A 23669-nucleotide genomic window follows, 5' to 3' on the forward strand; every position below is an offset into this window, starting at 1 on the left:
GGCCTACCCATTAGTTGCCTATTTTTATCTAGATGAAACTCCCCTCACTTAAACACAGATCCTTAAAATCCAAGATGGTAGCAAGGCACACATTTTTCCCAAAAGCTTAACTCTAACCTAGTCCCGTAATGCCAAGATGGTGTACAATCAGTCCTCACTAGCAAGCCGATTCAGTAATACAACTGACTGATGTAAACATGCTATCTGAGCATTAATTTTATCTGCAGCATATGGTTCTTCTGATAGTGTGCAATTTGTCCTCACTACTACAGCTGTAAAATGTTCAGTAATATTTAGTTTGAATATGAATTCCTCACCAAGAAGAGGGTGTTTCATCAACCTTAAGTTAAAAGTAAACTGCGTAGCTTGAAAATAAGTTGTCCAGAAGAACAAAAAAAAAACTTGTTTTCATAATCATGAATCATTTCTCTTGTCAAAAGTGAGTCAGAACACGTGTTGATGTCCACGAGTGGTGGATTGTTTGAGTCATAAATGTTACGTCAATTCTGGCGTGCCACGGAGGAGGCGGGACTTCCGGGTTTTCACCCATCATCTCAGTTGCCGGTTTGCGACGTGTGGGCCGCGTCCCTTTTACTTGCGCTTCCGTCGTTGTGCCCCTCGGTTGTGCGTTCCCGTCGACGGGTGCGAGGCTGTGAGTGTGTAGTCTCGGTCTCAGTGTCCGAAGCATTTCAGCCGAGACGCCTTCCCGCCAATGAGCGCGAGTGCGAGTGTTGGAACGCGGCCAGATGTGTAAAACCCGGAAGTCTGAAGTCCGTGGCATCTACCCCATTTAATGATTGAGAGGCACGCCCAATGGTGGTGTGTTTTTTTTTGTTTTTTCTTTCACCTTCGGAATTTATGTCGGTTTCATAAGACATTTTTGTGCCTCTCAAATGTTTTGGGGGAAAACAGTCTCGGTATAATAAAACAATTTAATTATTTTTTTAAGTTTATTTTTGTTGCGACCTAATTTGGTAAGGGCTTTGGTAACCTCCCTTTGCGTCACTTCCGGATCTTCCTTTCCGGTTCCTTCTGTCCAACATGGCACCCGTAAGTCCCGGGCTCTCCGCTTCTCTTAAATGAATTTGCATGTTTGCTCTTGGATTTACACATAAAGCCACCAATTGTATAGGGTGTTAATGACAATAAACGTTGTTGCTTTACTGTTGTGCGACCTTGAACTCATTTTAAACGTCGGAAGATGCTAGCTTAGCAGCGCTAGCCGGCACGTGTAGCCCACGTATCGTGTGTCTTCAAATATGAAATAAGTCTCCTTAAATGTGGTGCAAGTATGTGTAAAACCCGAAAGTCTGAATTCCGTTATACTTCATTTTTGTATTACATCAGTTTCAGCGACTGTACCATAACACGCCCACCGAAAGAGGTTTATAACTGTCGTTTTTTAAATATCCAAATGATTTGAAGTTCATAAACTCGCATCGACATCACAGATCCGTCAGAAGAAGCAGTTTGTCAGCAAGAAGAGCAAAAAGGGGCCTGGCTGGAAGTTCTGTCTGGACCTGACCCACCCTGTAGAGGATGGAATCCTGGACTCCGCTAACTTTGTAAGCAGTCGAAATTTTAAAAGAGAAAAAATAATTTTGTTGAAACAAGGGAAACACGCGCTATGGTTAGCATGCTGCTAACGTGGCTTGTGGACTAGGGCGCCCTTCCCTAGCTCCTTTTTTGTGCTAGGGTTCTCTTCCCTAGCATGTCACTGTGCTCTGTCCAATAGGAAATCTTCCTGAAAGAGAGGATCAAGGTTGATGGCAAGACCGGCAATCTCGGAAACGTCGTGTCGGTCGGCCGCATGAAGAACAGAATCAACGTCACGTCTGAGAAGCAGTTCTCCAAAAGGTGGCGAACGCAAAAGCACTGTTACACCTTCTTTTTTTTTTTGTTTCTTCCTTCCTTTGGCCCGTATGTTTTGTGTTTTTGTACTGAAATCTGCATCTCGGCCCCCACAGGTATTTAAAATACTTGACAAAGAAGTACCTGAAAAAGAACAACCTGCGCGATTGGCTGAGAGTGGTGGCCTCCGACAAGGAAACGTACGAGTTGCGCTATTTCCAGATTAGCCAGGATGACGACGAGTCTGAAGCAGAAGACTAGACTCTTCTTGTTCGATTTCAGCATGGAAATACATTTTGTGGGAAAAACACGTTGGTCTTCGGTGTTTTTATTCATTTTGTACATTATTTGATTCCAGTTTATTTGGATTGGAAACATAAAACCAATCAATTATCAAATGAATTGCCACATTTTAAAAACGCAATTATCTTCAAAATAAGATACGAGCAAACATTTGCTTTTACTTTGGAGACAATATTTTTGCCATTTTTTCCGACTGCTTTTTCTTCACTGTCAATTTGACAATGTCCTGTTTTTGATTGAAATGGTTTTGTTTTATCTGATTTATTGATTAATTGAACAAATAGATACACAATCAATTACAGCATATGAGTGAGTAGCCCTAATGTAAATAGTAAATGGAGTCTAATACCTTAATTTGTTCTCATACAGCCTTCAGTGTACAATATTGTGCATATCAACATTTTCATACACTTCATATCGGGTTTATTCATCATTGCCATTATGTCTATAAATTAGTATTGCATTATCCAATATTTTTGACCTCACTGTCCTGCAGTGCACTCAACTGCCACTAGATGGCGCCAAAGATCAAGCCGGTCAATTTAAGATAATAAAAATGTGAGCATTCATGTTCTAGTTAACAGTAATGGCTATGTTTTTTGTTTTTGTAGAAAAAAAAATAAGTTTAATATTCAACAGTGTAGCATTGTGAACTCGTAGTTAGCACATTGACCTAACAAATTATGAGGTTCTGGGTTTGAGTCTGTATGTAATGTACGATAAGAAAGGACACTTTTAAGGTTTTCAAAGGGAGAACCATTGGTGTTGCTGCAGGTTGAAACTAAATTTGGTTTATGACGTGAACGAGACAAGAGCAGCTCTTGACAGGCTGATGTGTGTTTTTTTGGAATTGGGTGGATGTCATGTGACGTGCTCATCTGTTGTCCATCAGCTTCAGGAATGCTTCGGCTTTTAGCAGATCCTGTACTGTACGTTTGGATCGGAACACAGGCACGGGTCACGTTTTGAGATGAGCACTTGGTTTTCGGGGAAATGTTGGCCGAGAAGCTTTGTTGATGTTGTAAGAAATGGGAGGGGGAAAAAAAATCTTGATTTGAGACACTTTGAAGGATTTAGAGTTGCCTCTGAAAAGAAACTTTGTCAGCCACTTTTTTGTGCTGTCGCATTGTGGGTGTCACGTGACCCTGCTGCTGGTCATCTGACTCGTGTCTGATTACGAGCAGAGGAGCGTGCCTACTACTACCACCACAACAACTACTTACCACTGCCTAAATAAATACATTTAAAAAAAATAATAATACCACCATCACTAACTCAAATAAATCAATAAAAACTGATCAATCGACCAGCCTCAACTCATGGTATACACAGGAATCATCTTCCTTTAATTACTTTCAGGTGTTGAGGTCACATGACATCAGCAGGTGAGTAATTTTTTTTCAGTAATTAAATAGGTCAAATAAGCTTGTGCCCCCTCCCTCCCCTGTTGTGATGTGAAATTTGAGCCTCTTCATCAATGTTTCAGAGAGGAGCCTGAGAACACATGACGCTGTCTTGATCTCTTTCCTCTCATCCAGTCGTTCATTCATCCTGCCATCCTTCCACTGCACATTAACAGGTAAAAAACAACAACAAGACGGCACTCTCCCTGTGTGTATTACTTCCTTTATCAGCAAATACTTTTTTTTTTTTTTTTTTTACCCTGTCATGATTTTGTATGTGTTGTTTGTGCTGCTGTTTAGATAGATGGATGAATAGATAGACAGATCGGTACAGTGGATACAAAATGGTTGCACAACCTTTTTCAAATGCTGGATTTTTGCCGTAAAACTAAATTAGCACATCTTTTTCCACCACTAATGTGACTGACAACACCATGCTATGAACTGGGGCCCTAGAAAGACCAAAATGTCAGGAACATTGAGAACATGAGAACTTTAATTGTTGTTTAATCAGAGACCCTTTAAATGTTCTCAATTGTAAGAGGGTGTGTATACTTACGCAACTACAATATCTTAGTTAGTCATGTTTTTCAACAGGTTATAGATCACTTTAATGGTGGAAAACATTTCAAAATAATTTAAACTGGCGTTTGAACAGGGGTGTGTAGACTTTAGCAATTTGGGCGAGTACTTCTACTTTTACCAGCTCAAGCATGTGTACTTGTCCCTAAGTACGTTTGCCACCTTTGTATTTTTTGAGGATGGTGTCGTCAAGGAAGTGACATCCCCGCCGAGCACAGCTGGTCGACGCCATGTCGTCGTGGCTGCATCGGGTGTCATGGGCGGACGCCTGGTACCACGCGAGCTCACGCCTTCTGCGCACCAAGCCGGTGGGGGCCATGGCGCATGGGGGCGGGGACAGAGACGAAGACCTGACGGAGCTTGCGGGGGATTCGCCGGTGGGCCTGGCCAAGGTGCTGACCACCCTGGACCTGGTGTCGCTGGGGGTGGGCAGCTGCGTGGGCACCGGCATGTACGTGGTCGCCGGACTGGTGGCCAAGGCCGTTGCCGGGCCGGGTGTCATCCTGTCCTTTGTTATCGCCGCCGCCGCATCCATTTTGTCAGGTGAGTCGGACCTACAGTCCAGTAAAGCTGTGTAAAGACGGTTACAAAATTCCTCACTTTGCCACATCCAATATGGCGGCGATGTCACTGTACAGTGTTTATATATACACGGTGTCATCCTGTCTTTTGTCATCGCCGCCGTGGCGTCCATTTTATCAGGTGAGTCGGACCTACAGTCCAGTAAAGCTGTATAAAGACAATTACAAAATGCTTCTCATTGCCACATCCAATATGGCGGCGATGTCACTGTACAGTGTTTCTACGTTCATGGTTTCATCCTGTCTTTTGTCATCGCCGCCGTGGCGTCCATTTTATCAGGTGAGTCGGACCTATAGTCCAGTAAAGCTGCGTAAAGACGGTTACAAAATGCTTCATTTTGCCACATCCAATATGGCGGCGATGTCACTGTACAGTGTTTATACGTACACGGTGTCATCCTATCTTTTGTCATCGCCAACGTGGCGTCCATTGTGTCAGGTGAGTCTGACCTACAGTCCAGTAAAGCTGCGTAAAGTGTAAAAACGGTTATAAAATGCTTCACTTTGCCACATCCAATATGGCGGCGATGTCACTGTACAGTGTTTATATGTACACTGTGTCATCGCCGCCGTGGCGTCCATTTTGTTAGGTGAGTCGGACCTAGACTCCAGTAAAGCTGTGTAAAGACAATCACAAAATTGCTTCATTTTGCCACATCCAATATGGCGGCGATGTCACTGTACAGTGTTTATACATACACGGTGTCATCCTGTCTTTTGTCATCGCCGCCGTGGCGTCCATTGTGTCAGGTGATGCGGACCTACAGTCCAGTAAAGCTGCGTAAAGTATAAAGACAGTTACAAAATGCCTCACTTTGCCACATCCAATATGGCGGCAACGTCATTGCACAATTCAGTGTTTACACGTACACGACTATGTGCCCGTAGGCGTGTGCTACGCAGAATTCGGCGTCCGCGTGCCCAAGACGACGGGCTCGGCGTACACGTACAGCTACGTGACGGTCGGAGAGTTCGTGGCCTTCCTGATTGGCTGGAACCTCATCCTGGAGTACTTGATCGGAACGGCTGCGGGGGCGTCGGCTCTCAGCAGCATGTTTGATTCGCTGGCCAATCACAGCATCAGCCATTACATGATCGCACACCTGGGCACGCTCCGAGGACTCGGTCAGTGCATACTACAACTAATGCACAAAAACGTCCTGTGTGCCGGCGACCACTCGTATTTGTTGCAGGCAAAGGCGAGGACACGTTCCCCGACCTGCTGGCCATGTTCATCGTCCTGCTGGTGACGCTGATCGTGGCGCTCGGCGTGCGCAACTCGGTGGGCCTCAACAACGTCTTGAATCTGGTCAACATGGTGGTCTGGGTCTTCATTATCATGGCTGGACTTTTCTTCCTGTCTGCCAAAAACTGGGAGGGCGGGATGTTTCTGCCCTACGGTTGGTCGGGGGTGAGTTGTTGGCGCTAGTTAGCTAAAACGGTTTACGAACGTACTTGTAGGCTAATTGCTAAAAACAGCATTTTCTCCCATGATGCCACGGGGTATTGACTTACCGCATTCTGGTTAATATTGCGTTATAGTGGAATATGATTTAAGCACAAAATCCAGGAAATTTGATCAATATCAGAAGGCGGCCATTTTGAGTTGAGTGAAAATGACATCACAGTTGCTCAGGTAACAACCAATCACAGCTGCTGACTTTCACTTGTTCCCTGCGCCAATGAGCTCATTCCAAATCCCCGTCTGTTGGCGTCCAGGTGATGCAGGGGGCGGCGACCTGCTTCTACGCCTTCATCGGCTTCGACATCATCGCCACGACCGGAGAGGAGGCGCAGAACCCCAACACCTCCATCCCCTACGCCATCACCGCCTCGCTGGTCATGTGTCTCAGCGCATACGTGTCGGTCAGTACAGATACTTGAGTAAAAAAAAAAAAAAAAAAAAAAAACACTGATAAATAAAGTTTTGATAAAAAAAACAACAACTTTACTCTGTTATCCGCTACCGTGTGACAGGTAAGCGTGATCCTGACCCTGATGGTTCCGTACGACCTCATCGACGGCTCGGCGCCTCTCATGGAAATGTTCGCGGCGCACGGCTTCCTGTGGGGGAAGTACACGGTGGCGGTGGGCTCCATCGCCGGCCTTAGCGTGTCTCTGCTGGGATCGCTGTTCCCGATGCCGCGAGTCATCTACGCCATGGCCACGGACGGACTCTTATTCAGGTTGGCGGCGAGCGCAACGCGCACGCGAGCAAACTGGGATTCGCTGTCCGTGTATGAGAGGACTCGGGATGACCTCAAAACACGTGACTGAATTGCTCACGCACGTGCGACTGAAACACTCTCACTTGGAAACTGAATTCCTCTCAGACATACAACTGAAACGCTCTCACTTGACGACTGAATTCCTCTCGTATATGCGACTGAAACACTCTCACTTGACGACTGAATTGCTCTGACATACAACTGAAACGCTCTCACTTGCCGACTAAATTCCTTTTGCAAATGCGACTGAATTCCTCTCACACATGCGACTGAATTCCTCTCACACATGCGACTGAAACACTCTCACTTGACGACTGAATTCCTCTCGTATATGTGACTGAAACACTCTCACACATGCGACTGAAACACTCACTTGACGACTGAATTGCTCTCGTATGTGCGACTGAAACACTCTCACACATGCGACTGAAACACTCTCACTTGACTGAATTCCTCTCGTATATGTGACTGAAACACTCTCACACATGCGACTGAAACACTCTCACTTGACGACTGAATTCCTCTCAGACTACAACTGAAACGCTCTCACTTGGCGACTAAATTCCTTTTGCAAATGCGACTGAATTCCTCTCACACATGCGACTGAAACACTCTCACTTGACGACTAAATTCCTTTTGCAAATGCGACTGAATTCCTCTCACACATGCGACTGAAACACTCACACATGCGACTGAAACACTCTCACTTGACGACTGAATTGCTCTCGCTCATGCGACTGAAACACTCTCACACATGCGACTGAAACATTCTCACTTGACGACATGAATTCCTCTGACATGCAACTGAAACGATCTCACTTGGTGACTGAATTGCTCTCGCACATGCGACTGAAACACTCTCACTTGACGACTGAATTCCTCTCAGACATGCAACTGAAACACTCTCACTTGGCGAATGAAACAATCACACTCAACGACTGAAACGCTCTCACACACACGACCTACGTCATGTGCGCGTGCAGGTCCCTGTCTCACGTGTCGGCGTTCACGCACACACCGGCGGCGGCCTGTGTCGTTTCCGGGACTCTGGCTTCATTCCTGGCTCTGCTGGTGAGTCTTCGCGACCTGATCGAGATGATGTCCATCGGCACGCTGCTGGCGTACACGCTGGTCAGCGTTTGCGTGCTGCTCCTGCGCTACCAGCCCGACCACGAGGAAAGCGAGGGTCTTCCCGCCAAAGACCGCCTGGACATTGACTGTAGGATCATAAAGCATCAACGCCGTGCGTCTAACATGTACACAATCATGTTACGTAAATGACAGTTCCAATTTATCGCCAGGCTCCTCCATTGACGACCCCTCAGACGGCGAAGGCGACCACGGCGACTTCCACACGGGCCCCGCGTCGCCGCTGCAAAGGCTCCTGGGAGCTCATTACCAGACTTTGCGAGCGCGGCTCGGCGTTCCCGCGGCGTCCGCGCGGCCCACGGCCTGGACCGGTCGCACGGTGACGCGCTGCACCCTGGCCTTCTTCTTCCTGTCCTTCCTGCTGTGGACGGCGGTCATCTTTGGCGTGGAGCGTGGCGCCGGGACGGGCGCCGCCATTTGGGGTCTGACGGCGGCGCTGCTGGCGGCCGCCTTGGCCGCGCTTTTGCTCATCGTGCTGCGGCAGCCGCAGAGCGGGCGGAGCTTGGCCTACATGGCGCCGTGCGTGCCGTTTGTTCCCGCGGCGGCCATCTTGGTCAACAGCTACCTGATGCTCAAGTTGTCGCCGCTCACCTGGGCGCGCTTCGCCATCTGGTGCGCCATCGGTGAGTCGGCACAAAGATGCCGTGTCGCTAGTCGGTCCTGATGTTGTTGTGTGCTCAGGCCTGCTGATCTACGCGCTGTACGGCGTGTGGCACAGCTCTCTGGAGGTGAGCGCCCGCGAGGAAGAAGCGCACGCCAGCTCCTACCAACGCTTCGACGACCACCTGGACGAGACTTTCGCCGCCCCCGAGGATGACGAGCCCTACCGGGGCTGGGCCGCCCCCCATGAGCAGGACTCGCGCTACCAGAACCACGCGTACGACGAGGTGGCGAGAGAGGATGACGACGGCGGACACTTTGGATACCAGAGAGGAGGAGGAAGTGGCGGTGGGAGTGCCGAGGGGGAGGAACGACCACAGTTTTGACGATGGACATGATGAACAACAGGTGGCAGCACACACAATCACACATGCAAACTCATGAAAACACAGAAACCCCTCACTCGTGCACTCTCTCACAAACACTGACATGCACAGACACACTCTCTCTCTCCCTCTCTCGCACATAAAATAAAATCAACACTCTCACATGTTGTCTCTCTCTCTCATAAAAATTGCAATCAACACTCTCACACATTCTCTATCCCTTTCTCTCTTATGAAATAACATCAACACTCTCACATTCTCTCTATCTCTATAAAATAATAACAACACACATACTCTCTCATTAAAATAACACTCTCTCTCTTGCTCTCCCTCCCTCTCTCATAAATAACACCAACCTCTCACATTATGTCTTTCTTTTTCATAAATGAACACTCTCACAACTCTCTCTCTCTCATAAATAACACCAACCTCTCACATAATGTCTCTTTCTTTTTCATAAATGAACACTCACCTACGCTCTCTCTCACTCATGAACTAATATCAACACTCTCACACGCTGTCTCTCTCTTGCTCATCCCCCACTCAGATACTCAAAAACCTTCACACATAATACAGACTCTCTTACATACTGTACAGCGCAGTCTCACTCTCTCTCAGTGCTCTAAAACTCTCTCATGTGCACAAACACACAAAAGTCTCACACACACACACAAACACTCCTGCTCACTCACTCTCTCTCACAGGATAAGTAATCAATCACACCTCACACATACATACTTGCTCTCCCACGACAGACACACTTTCAAACCATGGAAACAGACAACATTCACTCATAGTTGTTCCACTCAGAAAACACCATTCACTCTCACACTCCCCCCCACCCTCTCCACACACACGCACACTCTTTTTCTCTCTCTCACAAAAACACCTAGACACATACAGACGCACATACACAGCAGCTCTTGTTGTTAACATTTGAAGGAAAGGTGGCTAACAGTCTTTTAACCCTAAGGTTGTGTTTGAGAGTTTTTTTATTTAATATTTCTTGATGATTAAACCCCCCCCCACCCCCGCGCGTTGTAAGTTGATTTTGTTGTGCTTATGTTTTCCTCGTGTAAAATAAACATCACTTCTCAAAGTCCCCAAAGTTTATTTTATGTAAGAGTACAGCAGAGCAAAGCAAACACGAGGTCATGCGTTAGCACTAGCGCATCTGCTAACTTTTTCCACAGCCTGATTCCAAAACTGAATAAATTCATGTCAAATTTTTATCCAAAATTCAACGTATAACACCTCATCATGACATTTAGATTATTTTGCATATTATGTGCAGCTCTGCTTTTTATATATTTTCATGCGACAAAAAAAAAAAAGCCATCTTCCTGCTCTCACACGTGGGCGCTCTTGGCATGATTGGCGGGCACGTCCGCCATGACAGCAGTGGCTCCGCCTCCTCCTCTTCGCTGCCTGGAGTAGAAGAAGCTGCTCTCCCTGGCGAAGGCGCGGGGGTCAACGTCGCCATGGCAACAGAGGACCACGCCGCCGCCCAGGAAGCCGAGCGCCACGCCCGCCCAGCCGCAGTACAGCGACGAGCCGAAGGACATCAGACCCTTGTCCTGGTGGACCCCCACTGGGAACCACACGGTGGCCGCCAAGCCCAGCACGGCTGACAACACACACATAAATACTCACACATACACACAAAGTGATACACACACAAACTCACACACACAGCCACTCACCCATGAGGAGTATGAGGCCACCGCCCACCCGGGCCCGCCTCTTCTTGCCGGCGGCGGAGTCATGTGGCAGACGCACGCAGGAAGTGGACGTGAGCACCAACAAGATGGCGGGAAGTCCCAGCAGGCTCGCGCACACCATCAGGGCACGCGATGCTTGCACGTGGGCTGACGCATGCAACAGCGACAACACACAACTTCAAAACACTTCTCAGAGACTCAGAGAATGTTTTAGTTAACTAGAAGTAAAATTAAAATAAATATTTTCCTTAATGAAAAAAAAATAAAAACGAAAATGCTATTTAAAAAAACAAAAACTGAAACTACATTTTACATTTACAAAACTAACTATAATTATTGAATGAATGAACATTTTTCAAATTAGAGAGAAAATGTCGCTAGTTTTCATCTTTGTTAATTAATTTTATACATGAGCCTGTGGGGTTGATTTTAAATGTGATTTAAACATATTTATTTCTATATTAATCGGAATAAGGACGTTTGACAGTGTGTCGCACTGAAGTGACGTCATTTAGCAGCAGCCAATAGAAAAGCACCTTTAGAGCCAATAGAAAAGCACCTTTAGATGAGGTCACTCCCAGTTGCCAATTTTGCGTGTTTGACTTTTGGCTAGGAGTAGGCGGGACTTCCAACTTCCGGGTTTTCACATGCCTCGCCGTGTGCCCCTCAGTTGCGGAAACGGCGCTGACGTGCGAAACCCGGAAGTCTGAAGTGCGTGGCATCTAACCCCATTGCTCGCCTTGCCTGCTTTTTATTTTATTCAGCCGAAACGTAATGCTCTAGGTAAGAAGGGCGGTTCTTTTTCATTTCCCAATGGTACTTATTAAATACTGAACACAAGTAATACACAACATAAAAACAATAATAAAAAAAAACGAAGCATTTAAAATAAATAATTACAACTGATAAAAAACAACAGGGCCACCCTGAAAACTAATTAAAACTAACTAAATATAAAAAAGAAAAAAAAACTCGAAAACGAAATAAAAACGAACTATAATGAAAATTCCAAAACTATAATAACTTTGCGTCACGCCAATTGTAATCTATGACATGGCGGTTACCGGGCAGATTGAGAATCTGGTTGAGCGCGGTGCAGTGGTAGAGCGCAGGCGCGATGACGCACTCGGCCCAGAGGCCGCGGGACCCCAGCTCGTCCATGCGCACGCAGGTGGCCTCGCTGTAGTCGCAGGTGCGCACCCAGTCGTTGGTCGCCGTGGCGACCATGAGGCACACCCAGCCCGCCATGACGGAGAAACTGCCGCACGCCTGCCGACACACCGGAGACATCACACACACAGAAACAAACACGGTCCTCAAAAGACAAAAAAAAAAAGAAGATGAAAATGACGAGATGAATTATGAAATAATCAATACACGCGTTCCTAACATCAGTTAAGCTCCTGAGTTGTGGGCTGCTCGTGCTGGAGTGGACTGTGCTGACTTTGAACGGGTGCAAAAAAGGTGAAAAACGTCACGTGGGCACACTAAAGCTAATCTAAAGCAGATGCACAGACAAAAACCAGCCAGAGGCCGAACAGCAGGAAAAAAAAAAGGCTTCAGGAAAGTAAGAAACAACTTTTCCAACAGCTCACCTGCGTTCACGAGGCCTCCTGCTGGACACACAAGAGACAGCAACAATTTGGCTCTTTGGCGCCCTCCACTGGCCCAAACACGCACATTGTTAGCAACTTAGTTGCATAAAAACAAATTTCCATAATATGGGGAGAGATTTTAAATTCATACAAATATATATTAAGCTACACAAATAAGCGCAATGAGCATCAATCACGACTTGTAAATATTCCATTCTGCTTGTGAGTTTGTGGATCGACGGGCACGCACATTTATATTAGAGACAATCGTCAGGCACGACCACAAAATTCACAAGTTCCAAACATTCACGTGTGGAGAGGCCCGTCCCTTTTCCATCCGCTAGGAGGCAGTGTTGTTGAACCCATTGAACATTAGCGACAAAACAGAACGAAACGGCAGAAGAGCGTTTTTCAAGCCAAAAGAAGCTGTCAAAACACATACTTAAAAAAATCGTTTTAAATTTTTGAATTTCCCATTTTTAAACAAAAAAACGGGAAGTGACTCGTTGCCGTTCATTGGAGGCATTGGCAGTATACTGTAGTTGCGTGAATAATTGATGGCCACAAAGCCTACTTTGAAACCCTACTTTGAACATATATATATATATATATATTTTTTTACAGTTAAATGTTTTAACTAATAATATAGCCAGTATTATAATTTTTTAACCTGTTTTGAAACCCTACTCTAGTTTCAACCCTACCTTGAAATCTTAACCCTAGTTTAAATCATTGTATGATTACACTACAGGCCGAGGCCTCCCTGTGTTAGCAGGTTAGCATGTTAGCTTCTTTAAAGGCTAAAAAAATGTCTTATATGCATGATAGTAGGCAGGATTTGTATACATGTTTTTTTTTTTTTTTTTTTTTTTGCACCGACTCGCTCCAGCTCTGTCGTTGGAATAATAGTAGCAGGCAGCCAACACCAGGGGGAGACTGTTGTACACTTGACACAATTGCATGTTAGGAAGTAAATGCTGTAATGTTCATTTTACACTGAACAAAAAAAGATGAAGCTTCGGGAAACGTTCTTGTAAATGATGACCGTAAAGGTGAGTTGAATTTGACCTATTTTAACACTTTCCGCTCCCAAATTACTTGAAAGTCTTCGACGCATTCACGCTTATGTAGTAGGTGGAATCACTACACTCATACAGTTTGCTAGTTTATGTTACTTTACAATTATCCATTATTTTACATAGCTAGTTAGGTTGCTTTAAATGATTAATTTCTTTACACACACTTTGCGAACTAATTTTGACAGTTGGCCAGCTTGAGCAATTTTATCAGATGGCATGAGGCTAATTTGTACATAAGTTAGCTAGTTTATACTACTTAAACAAAAAATAGCCACTTTACACACAGTTAGCAACTTTATTAGCTATCTTACTCCGTACACACATTTAGCTAGTTTGAACACCACTAAGTTCCTAGTGCAGACGACTTCATATGTAATTGTTTATCGCTCAATACTAGTTGTCACAACTAGTTTTACTGACATTTATCTAGTTTAAGCCACTTTCTCGGCAGTCGGCTCGTGTTTACTATTCGATACACAGCAATTTCACACTTTGTTAAGTACACCACTACTTGTTAATACTGCACAGTCAGATCATTTTGGACAGTTCGTGTGTATGTTGTGACGTCATATTGGGAACGCACCTGTTTTGGGCAGCTGGATTTCGCGCCTGTGCGAGAGCAAGGCGTAACATCGCGATACTTATCCGTTGTTTCTCTCTCTCTCTCTCCACCTCTCACTCCCTCGCTGGCGTCCAGGGGCAATCAAGCGTCCTGGGTGGATGTTGGTGCTCATGTTGAGTCGGGCTGGCGGCCCATTGAGAGCAGACCAGACGCACGGACCTCAAAACAACTTACTGTGCATTCCTCTTTTTGTTCTTTCAGTCTTTCTTTCGCTTTTCTCTCTTTTCTTCATCGTTGTTTGGGGCGCCCGCGCACGAGAGCAACAGCTGGCGCGCGCGCGCGCGGAGGAGGAGGAGGAGGACTTTCTTTTTTATAGATTTAATTTTTTTTTTAATTTGTAGACGCTCGTCATCCGTGGACACTTGTCCACCTCTTCATTCCCCCTTTTCATCCCCCATCGTCTTCTTCATGGCTGGATGTAAAGATTGAGAGGCGCTCAGGCAAGCGCGCGCACGTGCACGCGCGGCGCGATGTGAAGACGACGACGTGCACACTTTCCCCCTTGAAAACACTTGACACGTGAGTAGCACTTTATTTGTGAAAGGTGAACTTTTGCTGAGTTTGTGCGTGACAAGCTCCACCCCCCCTCCCCCTCCCCACCTTATTATTATTTTCTCACGTTTGATTGAAAGTCAGCATTTCCCGACTCTGCCTGCTGGGACACTTTGGCTCCTGGGGGACTCGCACGCGTTTCCTGTGTTCCTATGCAACCTGCCTGTACTCTTTCCATTCATTAACATCTTTGCCATGCAACCTAATTGTTACAATAATAATAATTGACGTTGTTTCCCCCACCCACATACGCAATTCTTTAGGAGCCTTTTATTAATGCCACCAGTTTCTTACAGTAATAATTATAATTATTATTGTTTATGGAACATTGCATTCCATTTTTTATCATCCCCGTTCATGCAACCCGATATTAATAATAATAATAATAATGATTATAATATGATTAATACTCTTTCCATTTGTTAAGAGTTCCCTTCATGCAAGCTGCAAGATGATCACAATAACAAAAATAATTATTTACGTAATTCTTTACGTAAACACTTTGGAGGGAGCCTGAGTGTGTGTGCGTGTGAGACAACAATTGCCCGCTGAACTTTAACCTTCCATCTTTTGGCTGCTGATAAAACAAAGTGTTACAGTCGCAAGCCTTTTTCGCAAATGCAATGACCTTTGACCTCAAAGTGTCTTTCGACCCTTGGCCTGCCCAGAAAGGGCCTTGGTGGAGGTCACGCAACCTTGCCGTCGTCGTTTTTTTGTGGCTGCGTGTGTGCGGCGGCGGCATCATGGCGGCGGGCGCAGTGAGGAAGACGAGGAAGCCATGAAGGCGGTTCAATGTGGGAAGGAAGGAAATATGTGGCGCTTCGTCACACGTTTGGCCGATTATGGTTAGAGATGAAACGCTGCGATGAAAATGTCACATCAACGTGACCGCGCTTAGCAGTGCGGTGAACTTCACGGGAGAACTTGATAAACTTATTAAAAGTATTCCTTCGTGCCAATTCTAGTCCAGCACAAATTGAGTTGAGTTGCGTAAAAGCGCATTAAAATGATAGCTTCAATATCAGAATCTTTTTTTTTTTTAAAAATATTTATTTAGATAAACATTTTATTTAACTTTTATGTGCAGTAGGATGACGTACTTTGAATCAAAAAGACTTCTATGCGCCCTCACTAGTCTAAACACGGTATTCTGATTCACATTGTGTTTTAAGTAAAATAAATAAATAAATAAAAAAACACCCATTTTTATCCATTTATGGGGGCGGCCATTTTGCCACTTGCTGTCGACTGAAAATGACCTGGAATGATCACGGCGCAGCTTTTTCTGTGTTTGGTCATGTGACGTTCACAAGCTAAGCGCTTATGCTGCGTTCAAGGAAGGCGCAAAGTCGGACTTTTCAACTTCATACTATGAAGTATGCACGGGAACTCTTTGAACTCGGAAGTTGTAAAGTTTGAAAAAAAAAAAAAAGGACCCCGACTTCACCAACTGGTTGAAATCTGATGCCAGAACATAATTTACACGATTATGAACATATTTAGTATTTCTTTATTATAACATTAATTTAGCTATTCGAAAAAAAGTAACTTTACATAACCAAACGTGATTTCGACTGACTGTAACAATTTACCGTAAGCAGCCATATTTGTCGTTTACATTCGCTTCAAACGTTTTGAGGTGGGAACTGTGAGATTCCAAGCGCATGTGCGACTTCCCACCTTCCTCGAATGCAGCATTAGGCACAGTGATGTCATTCTCAGTCGTCAGGTGGATTTTTTTCAACTTAATTCATGTTCTGCAAAAACAATGTTAATCAGAATGCGGGGTTTGACGAGTGAGGACTTCCCCTTTAACTCATTCGCTGGCAGCCATTTTCACTGAAGCAACTCCCTTCGCTCCCGGCTGGTTTACTGGATTTTGACTGATTTTGCAAGGCCCACAGAATATTTTGTTCTATCGCTATAAAAACATGGAACCTACCGAAAGAAAGATTAGAGTCTCTTCTTTCATCAGGGGGAAAAAAAAGTATATTTGTATCTGTTTCTGTTTTGCAGCAATTGGCATTAGAATATAGCTAAGTTTCATCATTATTCACAAACCTGTTAAAAAAAAAAAAAGAACAGAGTTTTTTGCAACATGACCCTGGCTGATCTCATATACTCCGCTGCCACCTGGTGGCCGTCTTTTGTAATAACTACCATTGCTTTAAGCGACCTCTTCATTTCAGAAGCTGCCTTCTTTTTATGTCGATGATTATAAGGATGAAGGTGGGAGGTGTCAGGGGGGGGTCAGAGTACGACCTTGAGTACGAAAGGTCGTTTCCTCGCCTGGCGAAGACGATGCGAACATTGTGCCGCTTGTCAGCACAACACAACCACAACAGGTGGCCACCGCATACATCGCATTGGGCGCATGTGTGTGTGTGTGCGTGCGGGAGGCTGCTGTTTGCTCAGAACGGCGGCGGCGGCGGGCCTGACCTTTTCTCCAACATGAGTCGTCGTTTGACGGACGAGGAAGTGGCCCATGCTTATTTGACGTGCGTGCGTGCGTGCGTGCGTGCGTGTGTCCAAAGTATGAAACCCGATAGCAGCTGCCAGCGTTGCCTTTACGTTTGTCCTCTTTTTGAGCATTGGACATTTAGCTTCCACATTTCTACAACAGCAACCTGGCACACAAAAAACTGGCCCTAGCATTTGACTCCTGCCTAATTCAATATTCAAACTGGATTAACGGACTGGTCCCCCTCAATTGTGGGTTCGTCCCTAAGGGTAAAATGTAGGAAAACAATCATTCAAAAGCACTGCATCGCCCCCAAAAGAGGCCGGCCCACCGGGCGTCTGCCCAATATGCCAGATGGCCAGTCCAGCCCTGGTGCTGCTCAAGAAGAATTTCTTGCGTTGCGTGTTGCTTTTGTGTGTGACTGAACGCACACAAGAAGTTGTCCTCCATTGTTGTTTACACACATCAGGATGGAAACTTCCAGAGCGGCCCAAAGCTCTTAGAGGTCTCTCTCTCTCTCTCGCAATCGAAAACACGCTCAGCACCTCCACACGCGCACAAAGTTGCCTTCCGGCGTGTGAAGCTGCGTCAGTTCTCTGCGAATTCTTCTCCTAATCCGACACTTTAATGATGCTGTCGCTCTTCTAAAGACTCTTAAAAGCCAACTCGTCAACTCTGCGCGCAGACGTCGGTGTCAGCAAAGCCGCGCGGCGCGCGCGCGCGCGTCCGGCGGCGAAAGCAAAGCCCGTTTTTTTTTTTAGAAAGTGTCACCTCACGTCCCGCTTAAGCGGCTCGCCGTGATGCGGCTTTTCACGGCTTCGCCCCCAACATTTCAAATGTTTGGTAACAACGTCAACACAACGGGCTAATGAGCTAACAAACCTAAAAAAGCAAGCGAAGCTCTCGGAATCAATGAATTTCACAGTTTTTTCCCCCAAGTTGGCTAGATAATCACTGTATTTTTTTATTTTTTTGTTAAGGTTAGCTGGTTTCATTTCATGTAACTCCGCCGCTACATTGAATTCCAGCACTTCATGTGACGCCTTTACTTTGTGACATTGGGGATCGATTCAGATTTCCAAAAGTCATTCGATTTGATTCGATTCACAATGGCCCGATTTCAATTTGATTCGATTCACAATGGCTCGATTTCAATTTGATTCGATTCACACTTCATTTAGATTTATTTTCACTTCAGTTAAGGATTTCACACGTTTTGTGTTTTATATATATATATATTTTATTAGTATAGTATATTATATTATATATATATATATATTTTTTTATAATCATATTTAATTTTTACTTTCTTTAAAAAGAGAATTGTTTTAAACGTACAAAATGTAAATGTGAGAAAATACACAAAAAATACTGTAAGCAGTAAATTTCAAGCAAGACACACACACAAAAGGACATTTAGACCTTAAAATAGAATTCTATATTCACATTAATTTATGGGAAAAAGATGTATTGAAAGGTTTGATTTATGGTTTTATGAATCAATGTCCGACTATGAAAAGGAAAATCGATTTAATTAGTTTTTTAAAACCCCAGCCCTACTTTCACTGCCCACTTCATATAACGCCTTTGCTTCACGAGATGCACTTGCTTCGTGTAGCGCCCTCACTTCATCTCACCCTGACTTTGTGTAACGCCTGCACTTCATGTAACACCCTCACTACATGTGACGCCCTCGTTTGATGCGACACCCTTGATTCGTGTAACGCCCTCACTTCCTGTAACGCGATTGCGTCATGTAACGCCCCCACTTCTTGTAACGCGGTTCATGTGATGCCCTCACTTCGTGTAACTTCCCTACGTGATATAACGCCCTCACTTCCTGTAACGCTCTCGCTTCACGTGATGCCCTCGCTTCGCGTAACTTCCCCACTTCATGTAGCACCCTGGCTTCGTGTAACGCCCTCACTTCCTGTAACGCTCTCGCTTCATGCGATGCCCTCACTTTGTGTAACTTCCCTACGTGATATAACGCCCACACTTCCTGTAACGCTCTCGCTTCACGTGATGCCCTCACTTCGTATAACTTCCTTACGTGATATAACGCCCTCACTTCATCTAACACCCTGGCTTCGTGTAACGCCCTCACTTCCTGTAACGCTCTCGCTTCATGCGATGCCCTCACTTCGTGTAACTTCCCTACGTGATATAACGCCCACACTTCATCTAACACCCTGGCTTCGTGTAACGCCCTCACTTCATCTAACACCCTGGCTTCGTGTAACACCCTCACTTCCTGTAACGCTCTCGCTTCACGTGATGCCCTCACTTCGTGTAACTTCCTTACGTGATATAACGCCCTCACTTCATCTAACACCCTGGCTTCGTGTAACGCCCTCACTTCCTGTAACGCTCTCGCTTCATGCGATGCCCTCACTTCGTGTAACTTCCCTACGTGATATAACGCCCACACTTCCTGTAACGCTCTCGCTTCACGTGTTGCCCTCGCTTCGTGTTCCTGCCCTACGTGATGTAACGCCCTCACTTCATGTAACACCCTGGCTTTGTGTAACGCCTTCACTTCCTGTGACGCCCTCACCTTCACGACAATCCCACTGCCCTGATATTTAGCGACGCCCTCGCTTTACATAACACACTAACTTCATGCCCTTACTCCCATGATGCCTTTGATTCATGTGAAGCCCTCACTTCATGACAATCTCCTTGCCCTTACTTTACGTGACACCCCCACTTCATGTGTCACCTTCACTCTTGTGATGCCCCCACTCCATGTTTCACCCTCCATGTGACGACCTCACTTCATAAGGCTCCCTACTGCCTTCAATTCGTGCGACGCCCTGGCTTCATGCGACGCCCTCACTTCATATCGTTCCCCCGCTTCATGTGGCACCTCCTTCATATGAAGCCCTCACTTCACGTGACACTCTCTTACTGACGCACTTCCGTCATGTTTACGCCCTCACTTCAAACGAAGCCCTGACTTCATGTGACACCCTCGCTTCAGGTGATGCCCTCACATCATGTGAGCACAAATATTCAGCATATCTTTTATTTGTGTGTGTATGTGTGTGTGTGTTTTACATTTCTATGAGTGTGTGATGATTGAGAGGCATGCGACTCCACAGGGCGTGATTTATAACACCACTTCCAGCCGCCCGACCATAAACCATTACGCACGCACGCACACACACACACACTTAAAGACGGCGCTTCTACCTGTTCATCGGCACGCTGTACTTTGGTTCCATGAGTGGCATCTGTTACCATGGCAACAGTAGAAGCAAAGCCAGCAGCATATGCACATTCACACACACACACTCGCTGCACACTGGACCTTTAAATGGTGTGGGGTCAGCACAAGTCGGGGGTGTTTGATTTGATTACTTTTTTCCCGTCACTGACATCCACTCGTGTGTGTTTTTCTGATGTGATCCGATTTGATTGTTACTGTCTGCCGTCGTCGTTTGTTGACCCGCTCGCGCTAATATTAGCCACACGCTGAAAGTACACGGTCAGACCTCACACGTGATGCTAGCAGCTAAATGCTAAATGGGCATGTGTGCGCGTGCGTGTTTGTGTATTTGTGACGGTGTGGAGAAGTGTGTGTGATTGTGTAGGAATGTGTGCGTGTGGCTGATGTATGTGTGAGAGTGTCTCTGTGAGTGTAGGTGTGTGTTGGGTTGTGTGTATTTTTGTGTAAGTGCTTATGTGTGCATGTGTGCGCAGGTCTGTGTTTGTGTAGTTGTGTATGTTTGTGTGTGTGGATGAGCGGCGTGAGTGTGCGTGCACTTGTGTGTTTGTGTAGGTAAACGTGTTTATGTGTGCGCGTTTAAGTGTGCTTTTGTCACTTACTATTAGTTCCTGCCGAACTTGCCAAAACGCGCATACGCGCACGCACACACATATTGTACAGTCAGCTGGCGTCAAAGATATGTTGTCTGTTTGAGGTCATGTGACGTGTGTCGAGCGCGCCTGCTCCCCGTCCTCCCCCTGTTCAGCATTTACACTGCTGGCAATGTGGATCAGAACCAGATCAAAGTGAGATTTTCGTGACACTTTTCACGTGACGTAGCAAAAGTAAATTTTGGCCTTTTTGAGGCTTGTCAGTACAGAATGTGAGTGTATAGGTCAATAAGGTCAAAGGTCATGATAAAAAAGAAAATATATTGAATGGTGGTAAGATTTTGTTAAATGTGAAATGTGTTCGGCGCTGGCCGGCTGAGATGTTAAAACACTTTTAAGTGGCGATGATTTATTTTGATGAGGGGCGGCCATGTCAGCCCGGGCCACTTCCTGTCAGGACTCGTCGGGTTCGCCGTCCTTCATCCTCCATCTTCGTGCTGTTGAATGACGCTCGTGTCACCGACGCTTTCCGCGTCTTCTCAACATGCTCTCACACTTGAAACGAAAAAAAGGTGCTGACGAGGAGTCGAAGTGGAGGAGTTTGATTTCAGGGCAGCGCGGTGCGATGGTGTCGAATGTGTTTGCCTCACAGTGCTGAGGTTCTTGGTTTGAATCTCCACGTGGGTTTTTTTCTGTTATTAACTCTTTGACTGCCAGACGTTTTCAGAAAAGGGATGCCGTGGGTGCCAGCCGATTTAAGCATTTTTGACTGATCTTTCAAGGTCCACAGAAAAATATGTGTTTGGACTATGGAAACGCACATAGTACCAAATGAAAGATTGGACTCTCATCTTTCATCAGAAAAAAAAGTTTGTTTCTACCTTATTCCGTTTTTCAGTAATCAACAATAGAAAATGGTTAGTTTCACCTCTGTTTTAAAAAAAAACGTCTTTTAACGTCTTTGGCACTCCTCCATAGGATTTTACTAAACGTTATTTAACGTTTTTGGCAGTCAAAGAGTTAATGATCTCCCAGTACTTGCATGGGTTTTTCCTTCACTACGAAAATATAGACTGTAAATAACATTCGTATTTAGAGCCACAAATATTTTAATGCTGATTTTGTCTTTTTTTTTTTTTTTTTTTTTGGCTGGCGAAATTTTTCTGGAAGCTTCTCAGGTTGTGTTTGTTGTGAAGAAATGAAGATGAGCCGTCGCCATCATCACAATTTTGCCACAGTAAAACTACAGTGACAGTGGAAGCAATCCAGACATTTCTGTGGGATGGGGGGGGGGGGCAGAAGTGGGGGTCCGTTTCTGGCTCCGAGCACTGGCCCACTTTTCGTCTTCTCTGGCGAGCAGTTTGGCGTCCCCCCCAGCCGTCGTTTAGAGTGCTAACGAGGACTCTCAGGTGATGATGATGATCAGCTGATAGCGTCGTCTGCCCGTGTGTCACGCGTGTGTCTTTGCTCATACAAGCATGATGTAATGGAGTAATAAGTTGTAAGAGTAAAAGTAAGTCAAAAGTCGTTGCGCTTGTTTTACAAACGGCCGAAGAAGCGAGCATGTGAGCCACACAGGAAGTTGCCGTCGTTCCTGCAGGAAATGATGGAACGGTCAGTGAAGTGAGAGACACAGATCGATGACAGACACAGACACAGACAGACACAGTGCATGGCAGTGCGTGGTGGACAAGGCCGCCGCGCGTGTGTGCGCGTGCGCGTGCGCGTGCGTTGACCTTGCGCTGCAGCTTCATCAGTTTAGTGGTTCAAGAGCAGCGCAAACAGACAGGAAACACTCCGTCACTTTTGACTCCTGCTCGTCATCCATCAGACGGTTCATTGTGCGTGCGTGCGCGTGCGTGTGGGTGGGTGTGGCCATGGCCCAGAGCGCACTTCAGAATGGCAAGGTAGCTTGTAGCTGTGGCCTTGTGGTACACCTGTATCACACCCCCCCCCCCGCGCACTACAGACAATTCAAACATTCTTCTTGCAAAAATCTCCTAGCTTAAGGCTAACATACAATGTGGAATGCCATTGACAGGCTAACGGACATTAGCATTATTCTAAACGTTTAAACAACTGAGCAGCAACACTTTCAGCGGTTCATTGTGTGTGCGTGCGCGTGCGTGTGCGCGTGGGTGGGTGTGGCCATGGCCCAGAGCGCACTTCAGAATGGCAAGTTAGCTTGTAGCTGTGGCCTTGTGGTACACCTGTATCACACCCCCCCCCCCCCGCGCACTACAGACAATTCAAACATTCTTCTTGCAAAAATCTCCTAGCTTAAGGCTAACATACAATGTGGAATGCCATTGACAGGCTAACGGACATTAGCATTATTCTAAACGTTTAAACAACTGAGCAGCAACACTTTCAGCGGTTCATTGTGTGTGCGTGCGCGTGCGTGTGCGCGTGGGTGGGTGTGGCCATGGCCCAGAGCGCACGTCAGAATGGCAAGTTAGCTTGTAGCTGTGGCCTTGTGGTACACCTGTATCACCCCCCCCCACCCCCCCCCCGCGCACTACAGACAATTCAAACATTCTTCTTGCAAAAATCTCCTAGCTTAAGGCTAACATACAATGTGGAATGCCATTGACAGGCTAACGGACATTAGCATTATTCTAAACGTTTAAACAACTGAGCAGCAACACTTTCAACGGTTCATTGTGTGTGCGTGCGTGTGCGCGTGGGTGGGTGTGGCCATGGCCCAGAGCGCACTTCAGAATGGCAAGTTAGC

General features: G+C 45.9%; 4 protein-coding genes across 8 annotated transcripts in view; 3 read left to right on the plus strand and 1 right to left on the minus strand.

Moving 5' to 3' along the window:
* Positions 1 to 80: 80 nt before the first annotated feature.
* On the plus strand, positions 81 to 2161 carry rpl22l1 (ribosomal protein L22-like 1). Its single transcript, XM_077554365.1, has 4 exons — positions 81 to 1050; positions 1452 to 1565; positions 1736 to 1857; positions 1968 to 2161. The coding sequence occupies exons 1-4, from the start codon at positions 1042 to 1044 to the stop codon at positions 2110 to 2112; spliced, it is 390 nt and encodes a 129-aa protein (XP_077410491.1). The 5' UTR covers positions 81 to 1041; the 3' UTR covers positions 2113 to 2161.
* Positions 2162 to 3582: 1421 nt separating this feature from the next.
* On the plus strand, positions 3583 to 9349 carry LOC144040158 (putative cationic amino acid transporter). 2 transcript variants are annotated; one of them, XM_077554075.1, is made up of 9 exons: positions 3583 to 3733; positions 4318 to 4682; positions 5609 to 5845; positions 5914 to 6131; positions 6440 to 6586; positions 6698 to 6906; positions 7932 to 8167; positions 8250 to 8720; positions 8779 to 9349. In XM_077554075.1, the coding sequence occupies exons 2-9, from the start codon at positions 4370 to 4372 to the stop codon at positions 9081 to 9083; spliced, it is 2136 nt and encodes a 711-aa protein (XP_077410201.1). In that variant the 5' UTR covers positions 3583 to 3733; positions 4318 to 4369; the 3' UTR covers positions 9084 to 9349. The 2 variants fall into 2 exon arrangements, with proteins under 2 accessions (XP_077410201.1, XP_077410202.1); XM_077554076.1 differs by having other exon boundaries at positions 5914 to 6002.
* An 825-nt stretch (positions 9350 to 10174) lies between these two features.
* On the minus strand, positions 10175 to 14214 carry LOC144040162 (claudin-11-like). Of its 3 annotated transcripts, none has more exons than XM_077554083.1 (4): positions 14062 to 14214; positions 11869 to 12073; positions 10787 to 10951; positions 10175 to 10710 (listed from the first exon to the last, which is right to left on the minus strand). In XM_077554083.1, exons 2-4 carry the CDS (start codon positions 12050 to 12052, stop codon positions 10433 to 10435), a joined length of 627 nt encoding a protein of 208 aa, XP_077410209.1. In that variant the 5' UTR covers positions 12053 to 12073; positions 14062 to 14214; the 3' UTR covers positions 10175 to 10432. The 3 variants fall into 3 exon arrangements, with proteins under 3 accessions (XP_077410209.1, XP_077410210.1, XP_077410208.1); XM_077554084.1 differs by lacking the exon at positions 14062 to 14214 and adding an exon at positions 12400 to 12470; XM_077554082.1 differs by lacking the exon at positions 14062 to 14214 and having other exon boundaries at positions 11869 to 12346.
* LOC144040156 (sodium channel protein type 2 subunit alpha-like) overlaps positions 14209 to 23669 on the plus strand; it is a 73810-nt gene continuing 64349 nt past the window's right edge. For both annotated transcript variants that reach the window (XM_077554067.1, XM_077554068.1), the window contains exon 1: positions 14209 to 14619. The gene's annotated coding sequence lies outside the window, so the exon portion shown is untranslated. The remainder of the gene's footprint in view (positions 14620 to 23669) is intronic.

This window comes from Vanacampus margaritifer, chromosome 20 (genome assembly GCF_051991255.1).
Source record: "Vanacampus margaritifer isolate UIUO_Vmar chromosome 20, RoL_Vmar_1.0, whole genome shotgun sequence".
Classification (NCBI taxonomy): domain Eukaryota; kingdom Metazoa; phylum Chordata; class Actinopteri; order Syngnathiformes; family Syngnathidae; genus Vanacampus; species Vanacampus margaritifer.